The sequence below is a fragment of the Coregonus clupeaformis genome, chromosome 14 (assembly GCF_020615455.1).
Source record: "Coregonus clupeaformis isolate EN_2021a chromosome 14, ASM2061545v1, whole genome shotgun sequence".
NCBI lineage: Eukaryota > Metazoa > Chordata > Actinopteri > Salmoniformes > Salmonidae > Coregonus > Coregonus clupeaformis.
The window spans coordinates 16,791,356-16,819,286 of NC_059205.1; the positions used below are offsets into that span (position 1 = coordinate 16,791,356).

At 43.0% G+C, this 27,931-nt stretch overlaps 1 protein-coding gene across 1 annotated transcript in view; it reads right to left on the reverse strand.

Moving 5' to 3' along the window:
- Positions 1-12,538: 12,538 nt before the first annotated feature.
- LOC121581200 (leucine-rich repeat and immunoglobulin-like domain-containing nogo receptor-interacting protein 3) overlaps positions 12,539-27,931 on the reverse strand; it is a 96,414-nt gene continuing 81,021 nt past the window's right edge. Inside the window, exons 2-4 of the mRNA XM_041896650.2 lie at positions 16,043-16,655; positions 13,872-14,615; positions 12,539-13,684 (exon numbers count right to left, since the gene is read on the reverse strand). Coding sequence (XP_041752584.2) covers positions 13,112-13,684; positions 13,872-14,615; positions 16,043-16,609 — 1,884 coding nt within the window. The 5' untranslated portion in view covers positions 16,610-16,655 and the 3' untranslated portion in view covers positions 12,539-13,111. The remainder of the gene's footprint in view (positions 13,685-13,871; positions 14,616-16,042; positions 16,656-27,931) is intronic.

Sequence of the window (27,931 nt, forward strand, 5' to 3'; positions counted from 1 at the left end):
TTCAACCTTTAGGATTGACCTCTGCTGCAGAGGTCAAGGCGCCAGGGACTCTCCCCAAGGATAATCTGACTGGTTAACTGGACATTTAATCAAATATGTTTTTCAAATGCCCAAATACACACACGACATGTACACACCTACACACACACACGCTCATGTACGACACACATGCACACACACGAACACATTGAATTGGACTGGACTGGATATGTGAAAGTAATAAGGGTCAGGGCTTACACGCTTACGGTGTGGAGTCTCCAGTGTGTTGCTCTCTCATATCAAGCCCTGTAACAAACACATAGTACCCCTTAATTAATTGATTGATTGATTGATTGATTATTTGATTGATTGGCCCTAGGGTTCGCCACCAATTTCTCAGAAATTGAGTTTCTCCAGGCTCAGAAGTAATTCTAGTCACATCATATATATATTGTGACCAGATGTTGATTTTAAATGTTAATGTACTGGTTCCCTTTAGCACAGAATGCTTTGCAAACACCACAATGTTCCGATCTACCTTCTGCTAGATCCATTCACTCAGGGTACGGTGACTCTAATGATATACCACAAGACTTATCAGAGCAGACATCAGTGTGAACACACACACGCGCACACACGCAGACACACGCACGCACACACACACACAAACACACACACAGGCTATTCCAGTATTTACCAATATATTCCGTACAATCACACATACGCACACACTGCCTGAGAGCCATTCCCCGTCTCTATTCCACAGTAGCATAGAGAGCCTGTGCAGTTACTCATGATGTTCGCCTGCTGAGACCCTTAATGAATAATGACTGTAACAGAAAATACACTAAGTGAAAAACCAGTATGGGTAAAATGTGTGTTTTGAGTAATTAAATAAAGAAACAAACAATTGGATGGCAGTCTATCTTTGATTTTCATTTACATGAGAGAGAAATGTGTTTTAAAATCGGTCAATGCAACATATTCTAATTTATAGACAATGTGTAGAGTTTTCTGGCTTATTTTGGCCTTATTGACGTAGGAAGAAGTATTGATTCAATTGTAAACTAAAGTACATTTTGCAAGGATCTTGCATGCCATCTATAGTTTACGTTTCAGTATTGGGATGCACAGGAGAAGGTAGTCCTTATCAGATGACACTTCTGCCCTCTAGTGGCAATTCACCAGAATGACCAGACATATTGTCTGTGTCTGTGAGGGTGTGCATGATGTGCATGTGTTAGTGTGAAATTGAATTCATATTGACTTTAAACCAAGAGGAGACAGATGTAACAGTGTAACAACATGCTTTAATGACGAAAAATATTTCCTCTTTTACAAGACAGACGGTATAAAATAAACATAAAAAAAAACTCCAGATAGTCGAGAGGCAGATATATATATGATATATATATATATATATATATATATATATATATATATATATATATATATATATATATATGTACAATACCAGTGAAAAGTTTGGACACACCTACTCATTCAAGGGTTTTTCTTTATTTTTACTACTTTCTACATTGTAGAATAATAGTGAAGACATCAACATGATGAAATAACACATATGGAATCATGTAGTAACCAAAAAAGTGTTAAACAAATTTGGACTCCAGACCAAAGGACACATTTCCACCGGTCTAATGTCCATTGCGCGTGTTTCTTGGCCCAAGCAGGTCTCTTCTTATTATTGGTGTCCTTTAGTAGGGGTTTCTTTACAGCAATTTGACCATGAAGGCCTGATTCACACCGTCTCCTCTGAACAGTTGATGTTGAGATGTGTCTGTTACTTGAACTCTGTGAAGCATTTATTTGGGGTGCAATTTCTGAGGCTGATAACGCTAATGAACTTATCCTCTGCAGCAGAGGTAACTCTGGGTCTTCCATTCCTGTGGCGGTCCTCATGAGAGCCAGTTTCATCATAGCCTTTGATGTTTTTTGCGACTGCACTTGAAGAAACTTTCAAAGTTCTTGACATTTTCCGTATTGACTGACATTCATGTCTTAAAGTAATGATGGACTGTCGTTTCTCTTTGCTTATTTGAGCTGTTCTTGCCCTAATATGGACTTGGTATTTTACCAAATAGGGCTATCTACTGTATACACCCCTACCCTGTCACAACACAACTGATTGGCTCAAACACATTAAGAAGGAAATAAATTCCACAAATTAACTTTTAAGAAGGCACACTTGTTAATTGAAATGCATTCCAGGTGACTACCTCATGAAGCTGGTTGAGAGAATGCCAAGAGTGAGTCTTGGCCAGGTCACAGTTGTAAATGAGAACCTGTTCTCAACTGGCTTACCTGGTTAAATAAAGGTGAAATAAAAAAAATAAAAAAAATAAAAAAAGAGTGTTCAAAGCTGTCATCAAGGCAAAGGGTGGCTATTTGAAGAATCTCAAATATAACATATATTTTGATTTGTTTAACACTTTTTTGGTTACTACATGATTCCATGTGTGTTATGTCATAGTTTTGATGTCTTCACTATTATTCTACAATGTAAAGAATATAAAAAATAAAGAAAAACCCTTGAATGAGTAGGTGTATATACTGTATATACATATGTATACCTCTCCTACAAGTCAAGTTGCTATGTGACTGGGTGAAATGGATTATTATAGATACTTCCCATATCCTACACAACCATGCCTACAGTATTTAAAACAGTCTACAGATAAGATGATATGATGTGGCTAATATATATATATATATACACAGTTGAAGTCAGAAGTATACATACACTTAGGTTGGAGTCATTAAAACTCGTTTTTCAACCACTCCACACATTTCTTATATAATAACAAACTATAGATTTGGCAAGTCAGTTAGGACATCTACTTTGTGCATGACACAAGTAATTTTTCCAACAATTGTTTACAGACAGATTATTTCACTTATAATTAACTATATCACAATTCCAGTGGGTCAGAAGTTTACATACACTAAGTTGACTGTGCCTTTAAACAGCTTGGACAATTCCAGAAAATGATGTCATGGCTTTAGAAGCTTCTGATAGGCTAATTGACATAATCTGAGTCAATTGGAGGTGTACCTGTGGATGTATTTAAAGGCCTACCTTCAAACTCAGTGCCTTTGTGCTTGACATCATGGGAAAATCAAAAGAAATCAGCCAAGACCTCAGAAAAAAAATTGTAGACCTCCACAAGTCTGGTTCATCCTTGGGAGCAATTTCCAAACGCCTGAAGGTATCACGTTTGTCTGTACAAACAATAGTACGCAAGTATAAACACCATGGGACCACGCAGCCGTCATACCGCTCAGGAAGGAGACGCGTTCTGTCTCCTAGAGATGAATGTATTTTGGTGCGAAAAGTGCAAATCAATCCCAGAACAACAGCAAAGGACCTTGTGAAGATGCTGGAGGAAACAAAATACATTAGGTACAAAAGTATCTATATCCACAGTAAAACGAGTCCTATATCGATATAACCTGAAAGGCCGCTCAGCAAGGAAGAAGCCACTGCTCCAAAACTGCCATAAAAAAGCCAGACTACGGTTTGCAACTGCACATGGGGACAAAGATCGTACTTTTTGGAGAAATGTCCTCTGGTCTGATGAAACAAAAATAGAACTGTTTGGCCATGATGACCATCGTTATGTTTGGAGGAAAAAGGGGGCTGCTTGCAAGCCGAAGAACACCATCCCAACCGTGAAGCACGGGGGTGGCAGCATCATGCTGTGGGGGTGCTTTGCTGCAGGAGGGACTGGTGCACTTCACAAAATAGATGGCATCATGAGGAAGGAAAATTATGTGGATATATTGATGCAACATCTCAAGACATCAGTCAGGAAGTTAAAGCTTGGTCGCAAATGGGTCTTCCAAATGGACAATGACCCCAAGCATACTTCCAAAGTTGTGTCAAAATGGCTTAAGGACAACAAAGTCAAGGTATTGGAGTGGCCATTACAAAGCCCTGACCTCAATCCTATAGAACATTTGTGGGCAGAACTGAAAAAGTGTGTGCGAGCAAGAAGGCCTACAAACCTGACTCCGTTACACCAGCTCTGTCAGGAGGAATGGGCCAAAATTCACCCAACTTATTGTGGGAAGCTTGTGGAAGGCTACCCGAAACGTTTGACCCAAGTTAAACAATTTAAAGGCAATGCTACCAAATACTAATTTAGTGCATGTAAACTTCTGACCCACTGGGAACATGATGAAAGAAATTAAAGCTGAAATAAATCATTCTCTCTACTTTTATTCTGACATTTCACATTCTTAAAGTAAAGTGGTGATCCTAACAGACCTAAAACACAGAATTTCTACTAGGATTAAATGTCAGGAATTGTGAAAAACTGAGTTTAAATGTATTTGGCTAAGGTGTATGTAAACTTCCGACTTCAACTGTGTATACATATATATATATGAGTATGTACAGTTCTGTTCTCCAAAGCCAAGGGTCAAAGCACTATTTCCAACGGGAAGTGGAACAGTATTCAGTATTTAGCATACTTCCATATCTCCATTGAATTAGAATTGTGATTTTGTGATTAGAACCTTTCCTCTGAAACTGTGTGTGAGTGTGTGTGTCACTGGGATAACCTTCAGATGGAGCGACGGAGTTCAGCACCCATTCCTAGGTTTCTCCAGTAATACTTAGAAAAACAACACAACAAATCAAAAGCAGAATAAAATCAAAAAGGTTCCAAACTTCTTAACAAGGCTATAATGCCAGGATGAAGCAAAGCTTTACCATTGTTGACCAACAAAATACTTCACCAAACAAATACAGAGACAAACGTAGAAGCCACAATGTGTGTGTTTCTCATAATGGTCTTATGTCGCTCCACACAACAACCTGAAATGGCTGTTATTTGATAAGGCTGCCCAGTGACTGCTTGGGAAGGTCCACTGTGGGACCTCAGAGAGCGGTCCCTATAGAAATTAAAAGAATAAAGAATAGATAAGAATCTCTATTGTGGTCCCATGGTGGGAATTTGAATGTTGTTGTACAGAGAGACTTACTTCTATATCTAAACTCCTCTTAGGAGTGGGAGAGGCTAAGTACAGCAGCTCAGACCTGGTAGAGAGAGATAATCTTCCTGGCACCGTCTCATTTTAAAATAACTTTGAACAATATTGGCGATTAGAAACCTAGGAATAAGTGCGGTCAGACTGTAAAGTATCCCTCCTCCCACTCCTGAGGTTTGAATCCTATTCTTACACAGCATTTATCTGTGTCACACATTCATGAAAAGTAGTCCTACATTAGAACCTGTGTACAAAACAAAACAAAAACAAAAGAATCCTTTAGTCCTTCATTTACATTTCAAAATATACATGATCTGAGGTACTACAAGATCTAAATCATTTGAGGTATGTCTCTCTGTATTCAGCTACATCGGTTCTTGAGGACAGGAGTCCGTTTCTTATGGCAGTTGGTTTCACTCAGTCCCATGGCTAGCATCTATGGCACCCATTTCTCTCCATACAGGTGTAAGTAAGTGTTTGGCATGCATAGATTAAACCTGCTAAACTCACAAGAAAATAAAACAGTTTTGCTTGAGAGAGAACTGATCAATCTCTTCAAAGGAATCATCACGATGAGAAACGATGAGATCTTGTTGTTCTAGATAACTTGAAACAGTCTATCCAGGTCTTGTGTCTGGAAGTAGCCTAGACTAGCTAGCAAGCTAGCCAACTTCTTTCAACAATTAGCTTCAGCCGGCCGGTGTGCGACCTTTTGACAAGTTGATCATAGCGAAAAAATAAAATACTTCTGCATTTCCCGCTGTGTAAACACATTGCAAATAGTCTCACGATAACTCCTGATAACGTTGGGTAGCTGATATTCAGAGTTGAAATAGTCAAATTGATTAGTCACAGGAATCAGGACTAATAAAGCCAATGCAACGGCCTGTTTTACAAACGGTGGGCCTTCAACATGGATGGGTATTCATAAAACTCCATTGTGGGCCATTTGGATGTTTTTTTTGGTGCAGTTCAGGACCGGCCTTGATTACCACATCCACAAACATTGGTTTTTGGTCCAGTCCGGACCAAATCTGAACCAGTCATAGACGTCTATGTTTGGGTCAGATTTGGTGCGGTCCATACCGGCCTTGATTTCAACGTCCATGGACATAGATTTTTGGTTTGGACTGGACTTAATCTGAACCAATCACAGATATCTATGATTGGTTCAGATTTTGTGCGGTCTGGACCAGTCTTGATTTGGCCCAAACATAGATGTCTATAAATTACTTATTTTAAACTTTCATTCATAACCAAAATTAGCCTGATTTCAACATCCAGAAAATAAATATTTTCAATGTCTGGAAAATATGTATTTTCAACTTCCGGAAAATACATATTTTTACCTTTCATTCAGAACCTAAATTGAACCTAACTTCAATGTCTGGAAGTTCCGTATTTTAGATGTCTTGTCAATGTCATTTTGCTTAATGGAACTGTTCTGGTTTTGGGTCTTGCCTAGGGCAGCAGAATGGCATGGATTTGCTTTGCATAACCTATCTGTGGGGCTAGTTAGGGACCGTCAATAAATTACACAACGTAAATGGGTCAATATTTTCTATCTATTAGTCTCATTAAATGCTTTCAATATTTGTATATACATTTCTACAGTTAATAGTTAGTTTGAGGTCTTTAAGTCATTGCAATTTGGAGCTATTGACGTTTAAAAATATTGTCCCGTTGGTCTCATAGGGATATCGAATGTCAAACCAAATTGACCATGGGCATTATCATGGGGTTGAGTGCAGCTGCGCTCCGAATTGATGATTTCTTGGGTGCTGATAGGTGTGGGCAGGGTGGAAGTAAACCCAACCCAAGGAAGACTGTTACAGTACCCTTCATTCTGTAACATACAATTGTTTCCTAATTACTGACTTTATAACCAAAGTTATCCTATTTACACTTTGTGGTCAATTTTGACATTAGAATAAATGTTTCTGACTAATATCGATGCCACATAGTCCGTTTCTACCAGAGGATTTGTTTATTGCCTTCAGTTGCTCATTCATTAACAGACAGTCTGAGCCACAGTCAATGGAGCAAATTTCAGAGAAATAAATGTTCTTTAATCTATACAACTCTCTCATGTCTACAGACATAGCACAGCTATGATGTCAAATACCCAACACTACATTGAATTCATGTTTTGTGGCTATCAGTAGGATATCAAATCAGTAAAATACTGACTTGCGAAGCTAACAGTCAATTTGTTTTCTATGATAGTGTTTTGTCATGGATAATGACAAAAGTTGTTACAATGTCATCTGAGATCCAGTACAGGCATAAAATGCTCCCATCAATAACACTCGTTTGTGAACATGGTCAATGGACAAAGGGGGCGTTGTTGGGGCTGCATTTCTAGACCTAAGGAAAGCTTTTGATACGGTTAACCATAAGGTTCTCATCACAAAACTGTCCAAGTTCAACTTTTCACCCGATGCCTTGAGATGGATGAAATCATACCTTGAAGGCAGAACCCAGTGTGTCAGAGTGAGCAATGAGCTGTCGCCCACTCTCAGCTATGATGTGGGCGTGCCCCAAGGGCCCCTCCTGTTCAGCCTGTACATTAATGATCTGCCTTCTGTCTGTACTGGGTCTGAAGTTCAAATGTATGCAGATGATACAGTGATATATGTGCATGCAAAGAGCAAACAACAAGCTGCACAAGAAGTCACTACTGTAATGGTCCAGGTGACAAAGCTGCCATGCAGCTCTCCATGTTGTCTGTAGCTTGTGAGGTGTGGAAATTTTACTGAAACGTTGATTAATGTGTACTGTCCCTTTAAAAATAAACTCAAACTCAATGCATGTTATCTGCTATGTCCCACTCTCACCACTAGGGGCCAGTGTGACCATACTGAAAGGGGGGTGACTGTCCACAGCAGTGTTCCAAGCCTATATTTAATGTAAATATCATGGTCAATTTACATATTGCCCCTTGTGGGTTCCTTAAAAATAGTGGGTCCTTATTTGTTATGGGAATAGATAGTTTGAACCCTGTGTCATGGTAAGTCAGAGCACCTTACCGATCACTGCACCTGTACACAGCCCATCTGAAATTAGCCCGCCCAACTACCTCATCCCTATATTGTTATTTATTTTGCTAATTTGTACCCCAGTATCTCTATTTGCACATCATCTCTTGCACATCTATCATTCCAGTGTTAATACTAATTGTAATTATTTTGCACTATAGCCTATTTATTGCCTTACCTCCATAACTTGCTACATTTGCACACACTGTATATATATGTATTTCTGTTGTATTTTTGACTTTGTTTTGTTTTACCCCATATGTAACTCTGTGTTGTTGTTTTTATCGCACTGCTTTGCTTTATCTTGGCCAGGTCGCAGTTGTAAATGAGAACTTGTTCTCAACTGGTTTACCTGGTTAAATAAAGGTGAAATAAAAAAATAAAAAATAATAAAAAAGATCGACCCAAGGAAATAGCGACCTTGACAAATATTTCAGTTTCTGGAGTACATGGTTCTCTGCTACAAAGACAAGAGTAAGAGGATCCAAACGTTCACAAAACCAACTCTAAACCACACCTTTAACCTCTTCCTTGGTATCATATTTGTTATTATCTCAGCCCAATTAGTTCAATGATATCTGGAATGACAAGTCTAACATCAGACCTAATTTCCTTTGAAACATGTTGTTGAGAGGATGATTGAACCTAAGGGCAATTGTAACATAAAAATTGTGTGAGGTGAGTGGTTAAAATACTCTCCTATCCTACTTTTCTGTGGCCCAAATAAAGGTGCTAAAAACCAATTATTTTGGGGTTTTTAATAATGGGCTGTGGGGGGGAATTAATGCCACTGCAATCAAGAGCAGAACCCCACTGCTTTCCCTAACCTTGGCGTAAAATAGAGAAATCAAAAAGAATAAATTTCAAACTTTGTACTGTAGCTGCTAATTATCCCCCTTTTATCTGAGACTATTTTCTTGTCTTATTTTTATCAGTGCATTCTCTGGGCCAAGCTTAAAGGGGTTTCCCATTAAGGGTATACCCTATTACAGGGGCTGCTGAAAATGGGACGTCTCGCCACACACACGAACACACAAGCACGCGCGCCACATATGCACGCACACACACGTCTACCCCCACCCACAAACACGGGCACACGCGCACACACACACACACACACACACACACACACACACACACACACACACACAACACACTCCGCAGGCAAGGACAAACTGGGGGAGGCAGGGGAGAGCTCAGCCTAGATTCTCAAGACTTTCTCAAGACGAGACGAGACACTCACTCAGTCACTCTGATGTCTCCCGTTCTCCCGTAGAAACATGAAAGGCTACAAGGACATTCCGTCTAGAACACTATAATGTTCTCAGTGTTCTATTCAGGAATGTTACAGTTGAATAGGGAAACTATTTGGCAGTCCACCCTTTAAATGTCATCCATTAGAATCAATTAGAATGTGCAGCATGCTCCGCAAAGGGTTAAATGAATAGGTAACCTAGGAAACGAGTACTCTCTTTCAGGTAGAGAGGTAGAGGGATGGAGATATAGAGCAGGTTGAGTGAAGTTCAAAAGGCTCTCAATTTGAAGTGCACCGAATGAAGTACACTACCACCCTACTTCCTCTTATAGTCAAGGACCCCTGAAGGTCGAATTGGATTTTATATGTATGCAAATGCTTATCTTCAAACCTGAACAGCAATACCTTCCAGGGAGAGAAAAATAACAAACTATTCTCCTCTTGACAATTTAAAAAAATGGAGGCAAGAGATGTGCTCGTCTCAGATCAGTACAGAATATTTTCAGTTTAGACCAGATTCTTTGAGCGTTTTAACAGTATTTCCCCCCTTTCTTTACAGTTGTGGGTTAGTGGCTTAGACAGAATATTTGCAGAGATGTTACATACATATAGTCTAGAGGTTTCTGTACCCAGATAAATATCCCAGAATGCAGTGTGTAGATGGAATGGAAGGTTATAGAAGCAGGAGTTTGGGTAGGTTGGTTCCAAGAGGGGAACCAAAGTTTCAAGGAACCTGGGTCACCCCTTATCATTATTTCAGTTGCACAAGTCCCTGCTCCATGCTTGATAACATTACTCAGAGCAATGACTCAAAACACGACAACATTGAATCACCGGCCAAATAGAATATGTGTCTACTACTCTCTTAGAAAACAATTTGCTATCTACAACCTAAAAGGGTTCTTCGGCTGTCCCTACAGAAGAACCCTTTGAAAAACAATTTTTGGTTCCATGTAAAACCCCTTCCACAGAGGGTTCAATATGGAACCCAAAAGGGTTCTACCTTGAACCAAAAATAGTTCTACCTGGAGGCAGAAAGGGTTCTCCTATGGGGACAGCCGAAGAACCCTTTTGGAACCCTTTTCTCCAAGAGTGTACCACATGACCATCCTCCAGCCTAGTTACTGTGAATGGGGATAACGAGGTCTGGGCATAAACTGATGAAGAAGAAGAGAAGGAGGGAAAGATAACAAAACTAAATACCTTCATCTAATCCCTACATCTGTGATTGACGTTTACACCATCACACCATCAACAACCACAACAGACATTCACAAAAACAGGAATATGGAAAACCACAGGATTGGAATGAGAAACATCAGGTGAGGTATTATCTCTATTCTCAAGACCGGAGCCAAGATGGATTCTCACACGTCTCTTCTGGTAGAGAGAAAACCCGACTAATGTCCTAATCTATTTCCATTCAGCCTCATTAAACTTTAATAAATACAGAACTATTCATCATCACACAGGCCATTTGGTCGATTTGTTCTACAGATGTACTTGAGGATAATTTTAGAGCCTTCAGAATTAATCTAATTTGAAAGCATTGTGACCTTGCATCCTACACTAAGCTCCTTCTAATTTCCTAAACTTTTATCCGCATCATGGCAAATGGTTAATTCTCCACACACACGCATGCATGCACACACACACACACACACACACGACACACACGACACAAACCTTCAGTGATGGAAGCTCATGTTGAGAACAGGAGTAATCTCTCTGACGGATGCCGGAGTTTAAGCGGTTAACGATACACAGTTGACGTAAACGGTTTGCGGAGAACATCAACTGAGGTAAAGCAAAAGGGAGGGAATTAAAGGAATGAAAGCAAAACACGTCATAATAAATCCCACAGTACTCTCCACTACGTGATGTACATGGCGTGGACAGGGTTCACACGACTTCATTTACATTTTTCATTATCGGTCTCCAGCCAGGGACCCCTCCCGTAGAAGGACCAAGAGGGGGCGCAGGATGCGGGATAGAGCGGGGGGACACACTGGGCTAAGGGGGCACAGACATTTGTGCACTGGCCGTCTCAGAGAAAGAGAGCGAGAGAGTTTAGTTGTCAACACAGTTCTGTTGTGAGTGATTATAGGGCGCTGTGCCGTTCTGGATACTATAGCTCTGTAGCGTTGTGAGTGATAATAGGGTGCTGTCTCACTATCTATCTGACTGTCTATGCCACTCTGCTGGCCAAACTACAGAAGATGGTCTTATGATCATTATGATAGCTCACAAAATGGTAATGGTTATAGCAATGATCATTATACTAGCGGGTGTATCATGCAGCTACTGCTATCTGTTGTAGGATAGGAAAACTACCATCACTAATCGAATCTAATGCTATTGCTTTATAATGAAAACTGTACATTAGTTGCTTCATAAAGGATTTGTGTTTGTACATACAGTGTTGCTAGAATGTTATCATGTAAACTGTGTGTGTGTGTGTGTGTGTGCATTAGACTGTGTGTGTGTGTGTGTGTGTTTGCCCTTTATATGACTTTGTGTTTGTCCTGAGAAAAGGTTCTGTACACTTGTGAATGAGTGCGAACATGTGAGTGTGAACGTTTGTGTGCATGCTTGCATGTCTGAAAGTGAGTATGTGTCCTGTACTGCATGTGACTCTGAGTGTGTTGTGACTTCCATGCTTCTCCCCGTGGCAGCTCTGTGGAGGTCAGTTCTTTCCCAGCACAGTAGGAGGGGAGCAGGGTTAGAGGGAGGTTAGTGATAGGGGGCACTCCCTTCTCCACCACCCTCTCCCCACATCCCACAGTGGTATGGTAGTAGTATTAGTGGAAGGTTAGAAAGAGGATGCATGAACATACTCCCTCTCCCCTCATCCCACTGACCCCACTACTCCCTCCTGCGCTGGGCTGTGTGTTGGTTGTCATGGTTACCGTACGGCCCGTGCCCAATGGGCTAAGCTTCCCAACCAAACCCTTGGGGCGCCGGGCCATCATGGTAACCGTCGGCCAGCGCGCTTTGTTCCAACTCACACAGCTAACCTTGTTGCAAACGGTCACGTCTGAAAGTGAAGTGGGCCCAATTTAGGAGTCAGAATATGCTTTCTTTCTTCTGGTCTTTTTTGTCATGAATTTGAAAGGGTCAAATGATTGAAGTAGGTTTCTGCATTCATTTCACTTGGATTCAGTCTCTATCTGGAGTCCTGGTTTCAGCACAACCTTCCTCAGTTCAGCTGTGGCCTTGATGGTGTCTTATAAATCTGACAATGGAAATCATATCCCAAATATCCTATAAAAATGGCTTGTTTTTATTCAATACTATAATCTTATTACTATACAACTTGCTTTAAATTGCAATATTTACATGCTATTGCAATATTTCTCAAAAAGGCAGAATTTAAGAAAGCAAGACTACAACTACTGTGATAAGTTGATAGCCGTGTCTCTCCATGCCCTCTGTGCAATGACCACTACAAGTACACAGCTTCCAGGAAGGCCTTTTCACTTCCTGTGATGTGACTTCCTGTGAGAGAGACATAACTACAAGCATTTCACAACACAGTAATCACCTAAGAGATCACACGAAATTCTTAACTTCTATAATTCTTATCAAGCTCAATGACAATGATATATTATCTTAAATACACATTTGTACCACAAGCTGAAAAAAACCAGTAAGAGCAGGTGAGATCAAGGTCATCATCAAACCGAATCTGGTCATGATAACATGCCATGTGTGAATACCGTATGCATTTTTTATTTTATTTTTTGCGAGTCAGTGCTGTGTGTTTTGTCAAACACGTTTCCGTGACGTGCTTATGCCTCCCCGTGTGGCCCCTGGCTGCATTGTTTCATATCATCTTCATGTTGAATTTCCGGGCCCCTCCGGCACCACCCGTGGCCGCCGGCCCCTCTGCCTTCCGGAAAGGGGTCTCCACTGTGAAGTTGTTCTTGCGCTGGCCCCGCCCCCGGCTCCATGCGAACAACAACAGGAAACAGAAGAGCACCACGCCCAGGAAGGTGATGCAGCCCATCGCCGTGGAGACCAGGATGGTGGTCAGGTCCAGGGTGAACTTGAGGAAGACGCGCGTGCTGTTCAGATTTGTGTCGTTGAAGAACTCGCCGCCGTACAGCGAGCGGTTTGCGAAGAAGGCTGACGCGGCATCCAGCGGCGCGCCCCGGACGGTGAGCATGGCAAAGTAGGTATCGTTGCCGCCGGCGTTGCTGGCGATGCACATGTAGGTGCCGCTGTCGGTGACCTGGGCGTAGCGGATCTCTAGCGTCCCTCCTGGGAGGACAGTGATGCGGCCATTGCTCTTGGCTGTGATTATTCGGCGCTGAGGGGAGATCCACATGATGTTGGGGGCGGGCTCTCCCACGGCACTGCAGAGGAAACTCACTGGCTGGCCCTCACGAGCTGTCACCTTAGAGGAATGAATGAATGGATAAATGAATTAATGAATTGATAAATTAATGAATTAAAGAATGAATGAAGTATTAGGCAAAAAACGGAAACAGGCAACGAAGCTGTAAGTACTACATATCAATGTGTACCTACACTGTAGTTACATTATGCTTATGTGTACAGCAAAGTGGGATAATAACTCTTACCTGTTGAAGCTTGCGGTTGCGTATCTTGGGCTTCTGGCAAGTGAAGTGATCGAAGAGCGCTGAGTCGGTGAAGGTGCTGAGGCTAAACCCCTGCACCTCCTCCGGCCCAGTGCACACAGGCACCCTGCCGTCAAAGTTGAGGGTCTTGCGTCTCTGCAGGATCCACAACAGACGGCAGTCACACAGCAGCGGGTTCCCGTCCACCCGCAGCGTCTCCAGACTGTTGACGGAGTGGAACGATCCCTCCTCCAGGGTCTGGAGTTCGTTGGAGGAGAAGTTGAGGACCCGGATCTGTCTGAGGCCTCCCAGGGAGTGAGGCTCCACCATAGCCAGGCCCGTGTTTACCATGATCAGCTCCTTGAGCCTCAGCAGGTCCCTGAAGGCCCAGGGCTCCAGGGTGGTGATGGGGTTGTAGGACAGGTTGAGATGGGTGAGGTGGATTAGGTTCCTGAAGGAGGACGAGGGGACGGAGGTGATGTTGCTGTTAGTGATGGACAACCAGGACAGGTCCAGGCCCTGGAAGCTGAGCGGGGAGATGTACTCCAGATAGGGCCAGTTGTCGATCTCCAGCCCCCGCAGGTTGATAAGCTTGCGGAAGTTCTGGTCTTCTAGGACGGCGATGCTGAGGTGCCGTAATCGCAGAGTGACCAGGCTGCGTAGGTAGGACAGTGTCGTGCCAGAGATGGACGTCAGGTTGCAGTGCTCGATGGTCAGGTCCTCCAGCCCCAGCAGACCAGAAAAGGCCTTCAAATACAATCAGATCGAACTTGATTAGATGTGAGTGCCAATCGTGGAAACATAATATAAACAATAAAAGGTCACTTCTCACTTTTTATTGATCTCTCTAAGGCTTTTGATACAGTTGATCATGCTATACTAAGGCAGAGATTGTTGAGTGTAGGTCTTTCGGAGCATGCAGTTGCATGGTTTGCTAACTATCTGTCTGATAGAACTCAGTGCACTCAATTTGATGGGCTTATGTCTGTTAAATTGTCTGTCCTGAATGGTGTGCCCCAGGGCTCTGTACTTGGTCCTCTCTTATTCACTATTTATATTAATGATTTAGACAAAAATGTCCAAAATGCACAACTTCATTTTTATGCTGACGATACTGTTATTTACTGTTGTGCCTCATCTCTTACAAAAGCTTTCCAGAACTTGCAAACTGCTTTTTATACTGTTCAACATACCTTGTGTCAATTGAAGCTTATCCTCAATACTGACAAAACTAAACTAATGGTGTTTTCTAATGCAAGAAATAGACCTCTGATTGAGGTTGTAACCTCATATAAATATCTTGGAATTCTAATTGATGACGGCCTCTCTTTTAAATTGCATATTCAACAACTTACAAAAAAATTGAAGCTGAAATTGGGATTTTATTTTAGGAATAAGGCCTGTTTTTCTTTTGAAGCCAGAAGGAGGCTAGTATCAGCTACATTTATGCCTTTACTAGACTATGGGGATATTTTATATATGAATGCTTCCGCTCAGTGTTTGAGATCAATTGACACTCTTTATCATGGTACTTTGAGATTTATTTTAAACTGCAAAACCCTTACGCACCACTGTACTTTGTATACCAGGGTTGGCTGGCCTTCTCTAGTCACTCGTAGGCTCAGTCACTGGTATACTTTTATTTACAAAGCCATTTTGGGTTTACTACCTTTTTATTTGGGCATTTTTATTGTTCAGAAATGTGGTGGGTACTCTCTTCGTTCACTGGACTTTATCCTGCTAACTGTTCCAAATGTCCGAACTGAATTTGGTAAAAGGTCTTTTATGTACTCTGCGCCATCGTCTTGGAACACCTTACAAAATAATTTTAAACTGGAAGAACTTATCCCGATTGGTGTTTTTAAATCTCTGATGAAGGATTTTGAGGCTGATTCCCTGACCTGTCAATGTCTTTAATTTGCTGTTTTTGATATTGTTATACTCTTGTGAATTCATGAATGGTTTTTACTAGATTACTTGTAGTTTTTCATGTTGTCTGTCTGTAATTTTTTGTAATGACTTGGTGCTGCCTATCTTGGCCAGGACGCTCTTGAAAAAGAGATTTTAAATCTCAATGAGCCCTTCCTGGTTAAATAAAGGTTAAATAAAAATAAAATAAATAGACAGATCAGGAACAATAAAGTGCTTGGAAAACAGATGGGGTAACAGCTTACCTTATGAGAGATGTAGACCAGGTCGTTGTCTCCTACCTCCAGGTGTCTCAGACTCCTCAGGTCCTGGAAGGTGTAGTCCAACAGAATCACCATCTTGTTCTCACTCAGGTCCAGCGTTGTCAGGTTGCCCAGCTTGGCGAAGGCCCCCATGGGTACCAGCTTAAGCTGGTTCCCCCTCAGCTGTAACACCCGGAGGCTCTGCAGATTGGCGAACGCGTTGGGCTCCAGTGTGGCAATGAGGTTCTCACTCAGGTCCACTTCTTCAAGGTGCGGGTACGGCGCCAGGTCGCCCGTCTCGACCCAGCGGAGCCGGTTCCGGCTGAGGTCCAGGATGCGTGTTTCCGTAGGGATGCCCTCTGGAATTCCGGTGAGTCGCCGCCGCTGGCACGAGACCGACCGGATCTGGGCCGAGCACTCGCACCGTGGTGGGCACGCCTGGCAACCGCCTGGCAGCAGGGTTATCATGGTAACCAGCAGCAGGGCCGGCCCCCAGAGACTCACCCACCGCCACAGCGACAGGGACCACACACCGGGGCCCGGGGAGCCAATCATGGCCCTGGTGGTCATGGTCTGACTCCTAGCCTATCACAGGCCGGGTCAGTGTACTACACACCTATAGAGAAAGGGAGACAGAGGGAGGAGAGGTTATTGAGAAAGTGTGGGAATTGAGAGGAGTAGAGGAGTAGGGAGGAGAAAAGGGGGAGAAGGTAGATAAAGACAAAGAGAGGGAAAGATGGAGAAAAATAGAAGGGAGAATTGAGGTAAGAAATTGAAGATATAGGGAGAGAGGGGGGAAGGGATAATGGAAAGTCCAGACAGAAAAGAGTGTGGGTGAAGGGAGGACAGGAAGACAGATGGAGAAGTCTTTTAAAACACCTATCAACACATGCATGTTCATAAAAATGACATTCAGTGTCCTGGATAATCCATGCTCCCTACTATACCACTGCCATTATGGCCCTGATAACCAGAGAGCTTAGACATCACAGCTACTTTGCAAAGCATTAAACCACCACTGACACCATCACTTTATAGTACATTCTTTTGTTTGTGAAATTTAAGATACAGATGTAGGATCTTAATTTGATCACCGTTCAATGCAGGAAATGTTAAACTTGTAGTGTATTTGAGGTTTAAAAAGACTTATGAAGTTTGTAATTTCCAGACTTTCAGACTTGAATGTCCATTAATTATAATCCACATAATACTTCACATTTCCTGTTGCTGCAGGATTATTTTCCTGCTGTAGCAAACTGGCTGAAATTAAGATCCTATGTCTGTAGTGAAGATACTTGTTCATTTATCTATTAGTGTAGCAGTAGAACAAGGGCATTGTGAGTCACGTGAGTGAGAAGCAGCCTGTGAATTCATGCATGTTTCCTCCTCTTCTCTCCTCCTCGCCATGTGCTATCTTCACACCTCGACACACACTGAATTCATCAGACACAACATATGACTCGATGCAAAGAGACAACAGGGTTAGCGTGGAAACATCCCCTGAAATGCCTGTAAATTCTGTGTGTATATGTGTATCACAGTGACATGAACACATCATTTTCTTCATACAAATACACACATACACACACTTTACAGACATTTCAGATAATGTTTTCAGGCAAACCCTGTTGCCTCATTGGCACTGAGTCATTTTGTGGGAATGTGTGTGCAAGTGACTGTGAGTGTGTCTTTGAATGTGTCATTTCAATTTGAATAAATAAAAATTGTATTTTGTTCTTCTATCCACAAAAAAAAAAGAAGCTAATGCTTAAACGTTCCTTCAAGCAACCTGTCAAGTCGCCCACGCAATGTTGCCATTGAGTGATTTGCCAGAGGACACCAGCCAAAAGGTTCAAAACGTTCAGTACCGCCCCTAATACACACACACACTCACACACACACACACACACACACACACACACACACACACACACACACACACACACACACACACACACACACACACACACACACACACACACACAACACACAAAAAACACACACCCCCACACACACACACACACCACACACACACACACACACACACACACACACACACACACACACTCACACACACACATACACACACAGACAGACAGACACACAGACACACAAATACACACACAAACACACAAATGTTCAGCATTGACTGCACCGATTCTCATTTACATCAACAACCTACAGAAGAGTTGCAGTGGAGGGAGCTATAGGGATGATTAGGTTGCCAAAGTAGAGAGAGAGGCCCCAGAGTTAACAGCCTTACTTTTGTGACAAGTGCCATGTAACCTTTTATGAACAGTCAGAAAGTCAGTCAGTGACCTTGGTTGAAGAGGATGTGATGCCCCTTCATCATAAAGAGGATGTGATGCCCCTTCAAGTGGACAGGGAGTGATGACAAGTTAGTGGTTTTCTATTGGGACCAGGCCCCAGACTTCACCAGGCCCCTGGCTTACAAACCTAGAGCTCCATCTCATTAGTCCTGTATCTCATTCCCTCCACGTCTCCAGTTAAACACTAAAAGAGAGCTGAGATCAGCTCAACACAATTAGCACATCAGAGACATATGGGAGCGGGATCGACACTGACACATGTGGAACACCCTGTCATGGATCAAAGATGAAACAGGTACAGTACAGCCTGTTTAACAGGAATTAAAGAGCCACACAAGTATCTTATTATAAGGAAACACTGAAGATTGTTTATTCTCTCTCAAATCTAAAGGCTGCTATTTTAAAAAGGCCACGATAAAAGGATTGATGATGCAAAGTATTGTCTTTACTTAGCTGTTATTAGAGGTGAAACACCATGAAAGAAGCAGACATTAAACTAAGTCTGAGCTGCATTGAAAGTTGGGATCTTAAAGGGGTAGTTAGGGATTTTGGCAATTAATATCTTCCTCAGAGTCGGATGAACTCGTGGACACCATTGTCATGTCTCTGCGTTAGCACATTTGCTAACTAGCATTAGCTAACGCTAGTTAGCATTGGCTCGCGGAACTACCTCTAACTTCCTTCATACTGGACACAGAGACATAAAAATGGTATCCACTAGTTCATTGCCAACATCCTGAACTATCCCTTTAAGATGAATGAGAAGGAAAGGGTTTTATAATATATTACACTGCCTTTACTGGAGGGATGTTAAAAAGCACTCTGAAGATTGGTTGTGTTTCAGGCAGAGCTAAACAGATTAATAATATATGTGCTAGTTTGTGTTTATCGGGCACCGTTCAAGGGTTGAGTTATGGGGCAAAGAGCCATATTCTCCTCAGGATCTTTCTGTCTGCCTATATGGTAATACTCTATACATTATACCGCATATTCTCTCAGGTTCCTAGAGATTTAAGAGAGAGAATGTATATCCTTCACGCATCTCCACTTGCACTATTACAGTTTTTTCCAACTGCTTACACACGTTTTCAAAACTATGTCTCCTTTTTTCAAAACTCTACACACAATTCCCAAAACTGCACACACAAAATGCAAAATGCCTCACATCTCCTTCAAAATGTAACACTGCATTCAAAATGCCGTAAACACATGTCAGAATGAAGCATTTGCATCAAATGGCAAACACTTCTTTCATAATAGTACATTTTTGGATATACCATGTAAACACTGTTGTTCTAAATCTAAAGCTCTTTGGTCTTTCATAGGCTTATATCTACATTTCAATACAATGTTCTACAGTGAAAGTAATCTGCTGAGAGGGGTAACAAGTACACTGTAAACACCAATGCAATGTAGAAACAGAAAATATTTATTAGGCCAAACATTACTGTTGTATACAGTAGCACACAACAAAACCATAAACATATGTAAACCAAAAGTATATTCTTTTGAATACAGTAAAGAACACAATTGTGTGTGTGGGGTCCCGGGGGGCAGTCCAGGAATTGGTAGGGGGGTGGGCAGTCACCAGTGCTAAGCTACGCTTCATCTCTTCTCCGGGCTGGGTCTGGCCACAATACTTTGTCCACATCACAAGATACGTTTTCTCTTGCCAAACATCGAGGGAAGTATCTCCTAGCATGGCGTATCCAACCTTGGACAGAGGCAACCTCTATGTCCCCACATGCGTCCTCCATTGCCTGAAGAAGCGGCATGCGGGCATAGGGTTGGCAATCATACACTTTCCAGCGCCAGGCTGAGAAGAATTCCTCTATGGGATTTAGAAAAGGTGAATATGAGGGTAGGTACAAAACTACAAATTGTGGATGGGTGGCAAACCAGTTTTGGACCAGAACAGCCCGGTGAAAACTAACATTGTCCCATATAACCACAAATCCAGCAGGCTCCTGATCTGGATCAGGGACAAGCATTGTGTAAATTGCATCCAGAAAAGTGAGCCTATGGCCGGTCTTGTACGGACCCAGTGTGGCATTGTGATGGAGGACCCCGTTTTGAGTGATGGCAGCACACATAGTTATATTACCCCCACGCTGTCCAGGGACATTGGTAATTGCCCTCTGTCCTTTTACATTTCTTCAGCGGCGCCTGGTTTTGGTGAGGTTGAAGCCAACCTCATCCACATAAATAAATCTCCTTCCTTCTCTTCTTTGCCCTCGTCCTCTTCTTCCTCTTCCTCTTCCTCTTCATTTTCCTCTTCCTCCTCCTCCTCCTCTTCCAACACTTCGTCTTTGAATTTGTCCTCGTTGTTGTCCCCTGCCTCTCCCTCCTACTCCTCTTGCTCTCTGTCCATTGTTGGCATCCATTGTTCAAAACAGGTAATCTGACCTTTGACCTATTTATACTACAGTAAAGCAGTGATTGGTTAGTGATCAGTTAAGCAATTAGTGTTTGCACATGTGAAGAGTGTGTGTGTGACCTGGTGAATAAGTGTAGCATTTTGAATGGTTGTGTTTGGAAAAGGAAAGCAAGTCACTTCCTGTTAGATTTTTGTGTTTTAGGTAGAGAATTGTGTGTAGTGTTTTGAAAAAAGTGTTTTATGCAATTGACAACTGAGTCAAAGGCTGAGAAATAGCTTATGGTTTTGGAGATTTGGTGTGTAGTTTTGCACTTTGAGTGAGAGGTTTCAAAAATCGTGTGACATGAAAAGATTTTGTGTGTAAGCAGTCGGAAAAAACTGTAATAGCCAGCTTTACATACAGCGAGGCATTGGTAAACCCACACAGACATTGTACCGCTACACACACACACACACACGCCACGCACACACGTGAAAAAATTATACAGTTTACTATAGAATACTACAGTACTTACTATAGAATTCTGTAGTAAACTGTAGTATACTGTAGAATACTATACTACACACTGTACAGTCGTGGTCAAAAGTTTTGAGAATGACACAAATATAAATTTTCACAAAGTCTGCTGCCTCAGTTGTTATGATGGCAATTTGCATATACTCTAGAATGTTATGAAGAGTGAGCAGATGAATTGCAATTAATTGCAAAGTCCCTCTTTGCCATGAAAATGAACTTAATCCCCAAAAAACATTTCCACTGCATTTCAGCCCTGCCACAAAAGGACCAGCTGACATCATGTCAGTGATTTTCTCGTTAACACAGGTGAGAGTGTTGACGAGGACAAGGCTGGAGATCACTCTGTCATGCTGATTGAGTTAGAATAACAGACTGGAAGCTTTAAAAGGAGGGTGGTGCTTGAAATCATTGTTCTTCCTCTGTTAACCATGGTTACTTGCAAGGAAACACATGCCGTCATCATTGCTTTGTACAAAAAGGGCTTCACAGGCAAGGATATTGCTGCTAGTAAGATTGCACCTAAATCAACCATTTATCGGATCATCAAGAACTTCAAGCAGAGAGGTTCAATTGTTGTGAAGAAGGCGTCAGGGCGCCCAAGACAGTCCAGCAAGCGCCAGGACCGTCTCCTAAAGTTGATTCAGCTGCGGGATCGGGGCACCACCAGTTCAGAGCTTGCTCAGGAATGGCAGCAGGCAGGTGTGAGTGCATCTGCACGCACAGTGAGGCGAAGACTTTTGGAGGATGGCCTGGTGTCAAGAAGGGCAGCAAAGAAGCCACTTCTCTCCAGGAAAAACATCAGGGACAGACTGATATTCTGCAAAAGGTACAGGGATTGGACTGCTGAGGACTGGGGTAAAGTCATGTTCTCTGATGAATCCCCTTTCCGATTGTTTGGGTCATCCGGAAAACGCCTTGTCCGGAGAAGACAAGGTGAGCGCTACCATCAGTCCTGTGTCATGCCAACAGTAAAGCATCCTGAGACCATTCATGTGTGGGGTTGCTTCTCAGCCAAGGGAGTGGGCTCACTCACAATTTTGCCTAAGAACACAGCCATGAATAAAGAATGGTACCAACACATCCTCCGAGAGCAACTTCTCCCAACCATCCAAGAACAGTTTGGTGACGAACAATGCATTTTCCAGCATGATGGAGCACCTTGCCATAAGGCAAAAGTGATAACTAAGTGGCTCGGGGAACAAAACATTGAAATTTTGGGTCCATGGCCAGGAAACTCCCCAGACCATAATCCCATTGAGAACTTGTTGTCAATCCTCAAGAGGCGGGTGGACAAACAAAAACCCACAAATTCTGACAAACTCCAAGCATTGATTTTGCAAGAATGGGCTGCCATCAGTCAGGATGTGGCCCAGAAGTTAATTGACAGCATGCCAGGGCGGATTGTAGAGGTCTTGAAAAAGAAGGGTCAACACTGCAAATATTGACTCTTTGCATAAACTTAATGTAATTGTCAATAAAAGCCTTTGACACTTATAGAATGCTTGTAATTATACTTCAGTATACCATAGTAACATCTGACAAAAATATCTAAAAACGCTGAAGCAGCAAACTTTGTGAAGACCAATAATTTTGTCATTCTCAAAACGTTTGACCACGACTGTAGTATCCCTCGAGCATATGTAGTACTTACTGTAGAATGTTGTAGTATACTGTAGAATACTTTAGTAAATACTACAGTATTATCCGCAAATAAAACGCTGTAGTAAATACTACAGTAATGTCTGCAAAAACACTACAGTCCGCATAAACCCTACACTTTTTTAAACTTCAGTAAAGACTACAGTATTTAATTAATATTTATACTATAGTTGTAAATACTACAGTATACTACAGTAAATACTACAGTATTCACTGTAGTGTTTTTGCAGACTTTAGTCTGCTAAAACACCACAGTGAACACTACAGTAAAGTCTCAAAAACACTACAGTGAATACTAGTTTTTCATGTGGGGCACGCACACACTCACACACAAAGCCCCTGGTAAACCCACACAGATTGCTGCCTGCTCTCAATCTTAGCCTGAGGCCTATCTGGAAGAGGTCCCCATCTCGACAGAGAGCTTTGAATACACAACAAGAGCACAAGTTTAGAAAACCATCTCTGTAATTGCAAACAAAGGTTTCTGTATCAAATATTAAGTTCTGCTTTTCTGATGTATCAAATACTTATGTCGTGCAAAAAAATGCAAATGAATTACTTAAAAATCATACAATGTGATTTTCTGGATTTTTGTTTTAGATTCCGTCTCTCACAGTTGAAGTGTACATATGATAAAAATTACAGACCTCTACATGCTTTGTAAGTAGGAAAACCTGCAAAATCGGCAGTGTATCAAATACTTGTTCTCCTCTCTCTCTCTCTCTCTCTCTCTCTCTCTCTCTCTCTCTCTCTCTCTCTCTCTCTCTCTCTCTCTCTCTCTCTCTCTCTCTCTCTCTCTCTCTCTCTCTCTCTCTCTCTCTCTCACACACGTCCCCGCCCTGTCAAAACATAGCACAGCCAGACACCTCATATATCTGAAGGATCATGCCTGTTTTATGATAGCTAGGAATAATTTGATACTGGAAATTGCATTTTTGAGGGGAACATGACAAATAAAGCTACTTCTTCATGACACAACCTCAGCAGCAATAGATGAGCGATAAAAATACCCGGCCAAGCTTCACTCTCACTGCTTTGCAAACCAGCTTAACAAGACCACTGAACAACCACTCTCATAACTTACACCAGCCTATGGGTGTGTATGTGTGTATGCGTGTGTGCATGTGTGTGCATGTGTGTGCCTGTCTGTTAGTGTGTGTGGGAGTGTGTGTATGCCCCTGCCTGGCCTCTCTGGCTCTTAGTCAGTGTGATGGACGAGGTCTGTGGGTCTCCTCTCCCCTGAGTGTCTTCATACGGGTCACTGCCTGAGTCACTGCATGAATGAGGACTGTGAACAGGGCCAAGGGCAGACCTCCCCCAGAGGCTCCAGTATACTTCATTTCATCACCTCCCCTTCTCCTCCCCCAGATCATTGCTCCATTTGTGGGGTGAGTGATGGAGACAGTGGGGCCCCTGTCTGCAATGGCTGGTCCTTTTATCCAACTAGCTCTCACAGTCTCACGTCAGAATTAGACGTTCATCCATGTTTCTCAAGCGTCAAATTTAGAAGTTGATCCAAATGTCACATTTCGAGGTGTTTAAGGTTAAGTTTAGGCATTAACTCCGAATTTTTAAGGTTAGGGTTAAGTTTAGGCATTAACTCCGAAATCTTAAGGTTAGGTATTAACTCCGAATGGTTAAGGTAAGGGTTAAGGTTTGGGATAGGCTTTAAACAAAAATCTCAAAAAAAACTTTCTATCGCTGGATTCAAACATGCAACCTTTGGCACCAGAGGCAGATGCTTACGGGCAGTCGATGCTTACACCCATCCGCCATCCCCCCCCTAGCAAAACTGAAACCTACTTGAACATAACAGAGCTCACTGTTGCCCCTAGTGATCTCCTGATGTCCTCAGACATGGATGGACATTGAAAACTGACTTGCATCACGGGTGACTTGGCTGGTTTGTCAGATGTATCACTATCTGCTGTTGCAAACTATACATACTGTAGATAAGTGTTGTCATTGCAGTTGATGTATGTGTTGTTACTGTTGTTGATTCATTGTTGTTAGTATAATCAAATCAAACCCAATCGAGCTACAAAATATTAAGAGCTAACTTTGTATATTGAATATGCAGACAAGACTGTGAAAATATTGATGAGAAAACTTCCCTACAGTTTCTGCCTGGCTCTCCTCATTACTGGGTTTCACCACCTACCTAGACACACATGCACACACACACACATGCACATGCACAGGCACACACACACCGCCCAGCTGTGCCCCTTTGTTGGCCAGGGCAGCGCACCAGAGGTCCCCAAACTCACACAGGGTTGTGAATGTAATACTAGCCAGATGGAAAGACTCCACCTGAGGGAGATGAGAAGGGGTAGAGGAGCAGACACACCACTAAACACACAGAACAGCATGATCCCACACTTCACCCAACACTGGCCAGATGTCCACACAATACCACTGGCATATTTTATTCAATCTGTTCAGCTTTAAACCGCGTTAACTGGCAACTGCATAGCATATCATTGCTTTTTCTGAGTGTGTGTGTGTTTCAGGTTTCTGTGTGTGTGTGTGCTTCAGGTTTCTGTGTGTGTGTGTTTTTCAGGTTTCTCTGTGTGTGTGTGTTTCAGGTTTCTGTGTGTGTGTGTGTGTTTCAGGTTTCTCTGTGTGTGTGTGTGTGTGTGTGTTTCAGATTTCTGAGTGTGTGTGTGTGTTTCAGGTTTCTCTGTGTGTGTGTGTGTGTGTTTCAGGTTTCTGTGTGTGTGTGTGCTTCAGGTTTCTGTGTGTGTGTGTGTGTTTCAGGTTTCTGTGTGTGTGTGTGTGTGTGTGTGTGTGTGTTTCAGGTTTCTGAGTGTGTGTGTGTGTTTCAGGTTTCTGTGTGTGGGTGTGTGTGTGTGTGTTTCAGGTTTCTGAGTGTGTGTGTGTGTGTTTCAGGTTTCTGTGTGTATGTGTGTGTGTGTGTGTGTGTGTTTCAGGTTTCTGTGTGTGTGTGTTTTGTGGTTCTACAGTTGGAGAACCTGATGTACTACACAGAGAACAATCACACAAAGAGAGGAGGAGAGGGAGAGGCGTGAGATTGACAGAGGGAGATGGAGAGAGGACGAGAGAGGTGGAGAGAGGGGGAGGAGGAGAGAGAGGGGGAGAGCAGAGAGAGGAAAGGGGGAGAGCAAAGAGAGGGGGGAGAGAGAGAGAGGGGGGAGAGCAGAGAGAGGGGGAGAGAGAGAGAGGGGGGAGAGCAGAGAGAGGAGGGAGAGCAGAGAGAGGGGGGAGAGCAGAGAGAGGAGGGAGAGCAGAGAGAGGGGGGAGAGCAGAGAGAGAGGGGGGGAGAGCAGAGAGAGGAGGGAGAGCAGAGAGAGGGGGGAGAGCAGAGAGGAGAGAGGGGAGGGGGAGAGAGAGAGAAGGGGGAGAGCAGAGAGAGGAGGGAGAGCAGAGAGAGGAGGGAGAGCAGAGAGAGGAGGGAGAGGAGAGAGAGGGGGAGAGCAGAGAGAGGGGGAGAGCAGAGAGAGGGGGGAGAGCAGAGAGAGGAGGGAGAGAGAAGTACCCTACCCAGGTACTCCGGTGTTCCACAGGGTTCTGTGATGGAACCGTTCTCAAACTTGGACAGGTAGAAATCCCGCAGAACCACTTTGTTGCGATGTTGGAGGTGTAACTGCGTTGGAGCTGTCAAATCGGTTAGCGGCTGCTCTTGTGGTCATTGTCACAAAACCACATCTGTCCTTAAATCCCACCAGCATTAGAAGTCCACATTGAGAAAGTGTAGGCTATATAGAAATAATGACGCTCAATGAAAATAATTAACTGATTTAAATCAGCATTTTTGAGGTGTAGATTACGTCACAGATTCCAGTGTTTGAGCTTGTAACACGGCTGCATAGGATTTGTAATAATGCGACTCGGTGCATCCAATGGCAATGTCTGCAATAGGGATAATGCCGGGAGCCACTTGTGGATTTGACAGCTCCAATGCAGTTACACCTAAACAAAAGCAATAATATACGGGTTAACGCTTAACTGATTGAATCTAGGCCTTAACCTTTATTCATACAGGTTAGTTGCAATAGGATGAATACTAACTTGAGGGACCATGTCTGTGTCCCATCAGCCCTATGTTCCCTCAGCCCCATGTTCCCTAAGCCCTATGTTCCCTCAGACATATAGCACTGACGTCTGTAGCCATGAAGTGCTTTGAAAGGCTGGTCATGGCTCACATCAACAGCATTATCCCAGAAACCCTAGACCCACTCCAATTTGCATACCGCCCCAACAGATCCACAGATGATGCAATCTCTATTGCACTCCACACTGCCCTTTCCCACCTGGACAAGAGGAACACCTACGTGAGAATGCTATTCATTGACTACAGCTCAGCATTCAACACCATAGTGCCCTCTAAGCTCATCACTAAGCTAAGGATCCTGGGACTAAACACCTCCCTCTGCAACTGGATCCTGGACTTCCTGACGGGCCGCCCCCAGGTGGTAAGGGTAGGTAACAACACATCTGCCACACTGATCCTCAACACGGGGGGCCCCTCAGGGGTGCGTGCTCAGTCCCCTCCTGTACTCTCTGTTCACCCATGACTGCATGACCAGGCACGACTCCAACACCATCATTAAGTTTGCCGACGACACAACAGTGGTAGGCCTGATCACCGACAACGATGAGACAGCCTATAGGGAGGAGGTCAGAGACCTGGCCGTGTGGTGCCAGGACAACAACCTCTCCCTCAACGTGACCAAGACAAAGGAGATGATTGTGGACTACAGGAAAAAAAAGAGGACTGAGCACGCCCCATTCTCATCGACGGGGCTGTAGTGGAACAGGTTGAGAGCTTCAAGTTCCTTGGTGTCCACATCACCAACGAACTATCATGGTCCAAACACACCAAGACAGTCGTGAAGAGGGCACGACAAAGCCTATTCCCCCTCAGGAGACTGAAAAGATTTGGCATGGGTCCTCAGATCCTCAAAAAATTCTACAGCTGCACCATCGAGAGCATCCTGACTGGTTGCATCACCGCCTGGTATGGCAACTGCTTGGCCTCCGACCGC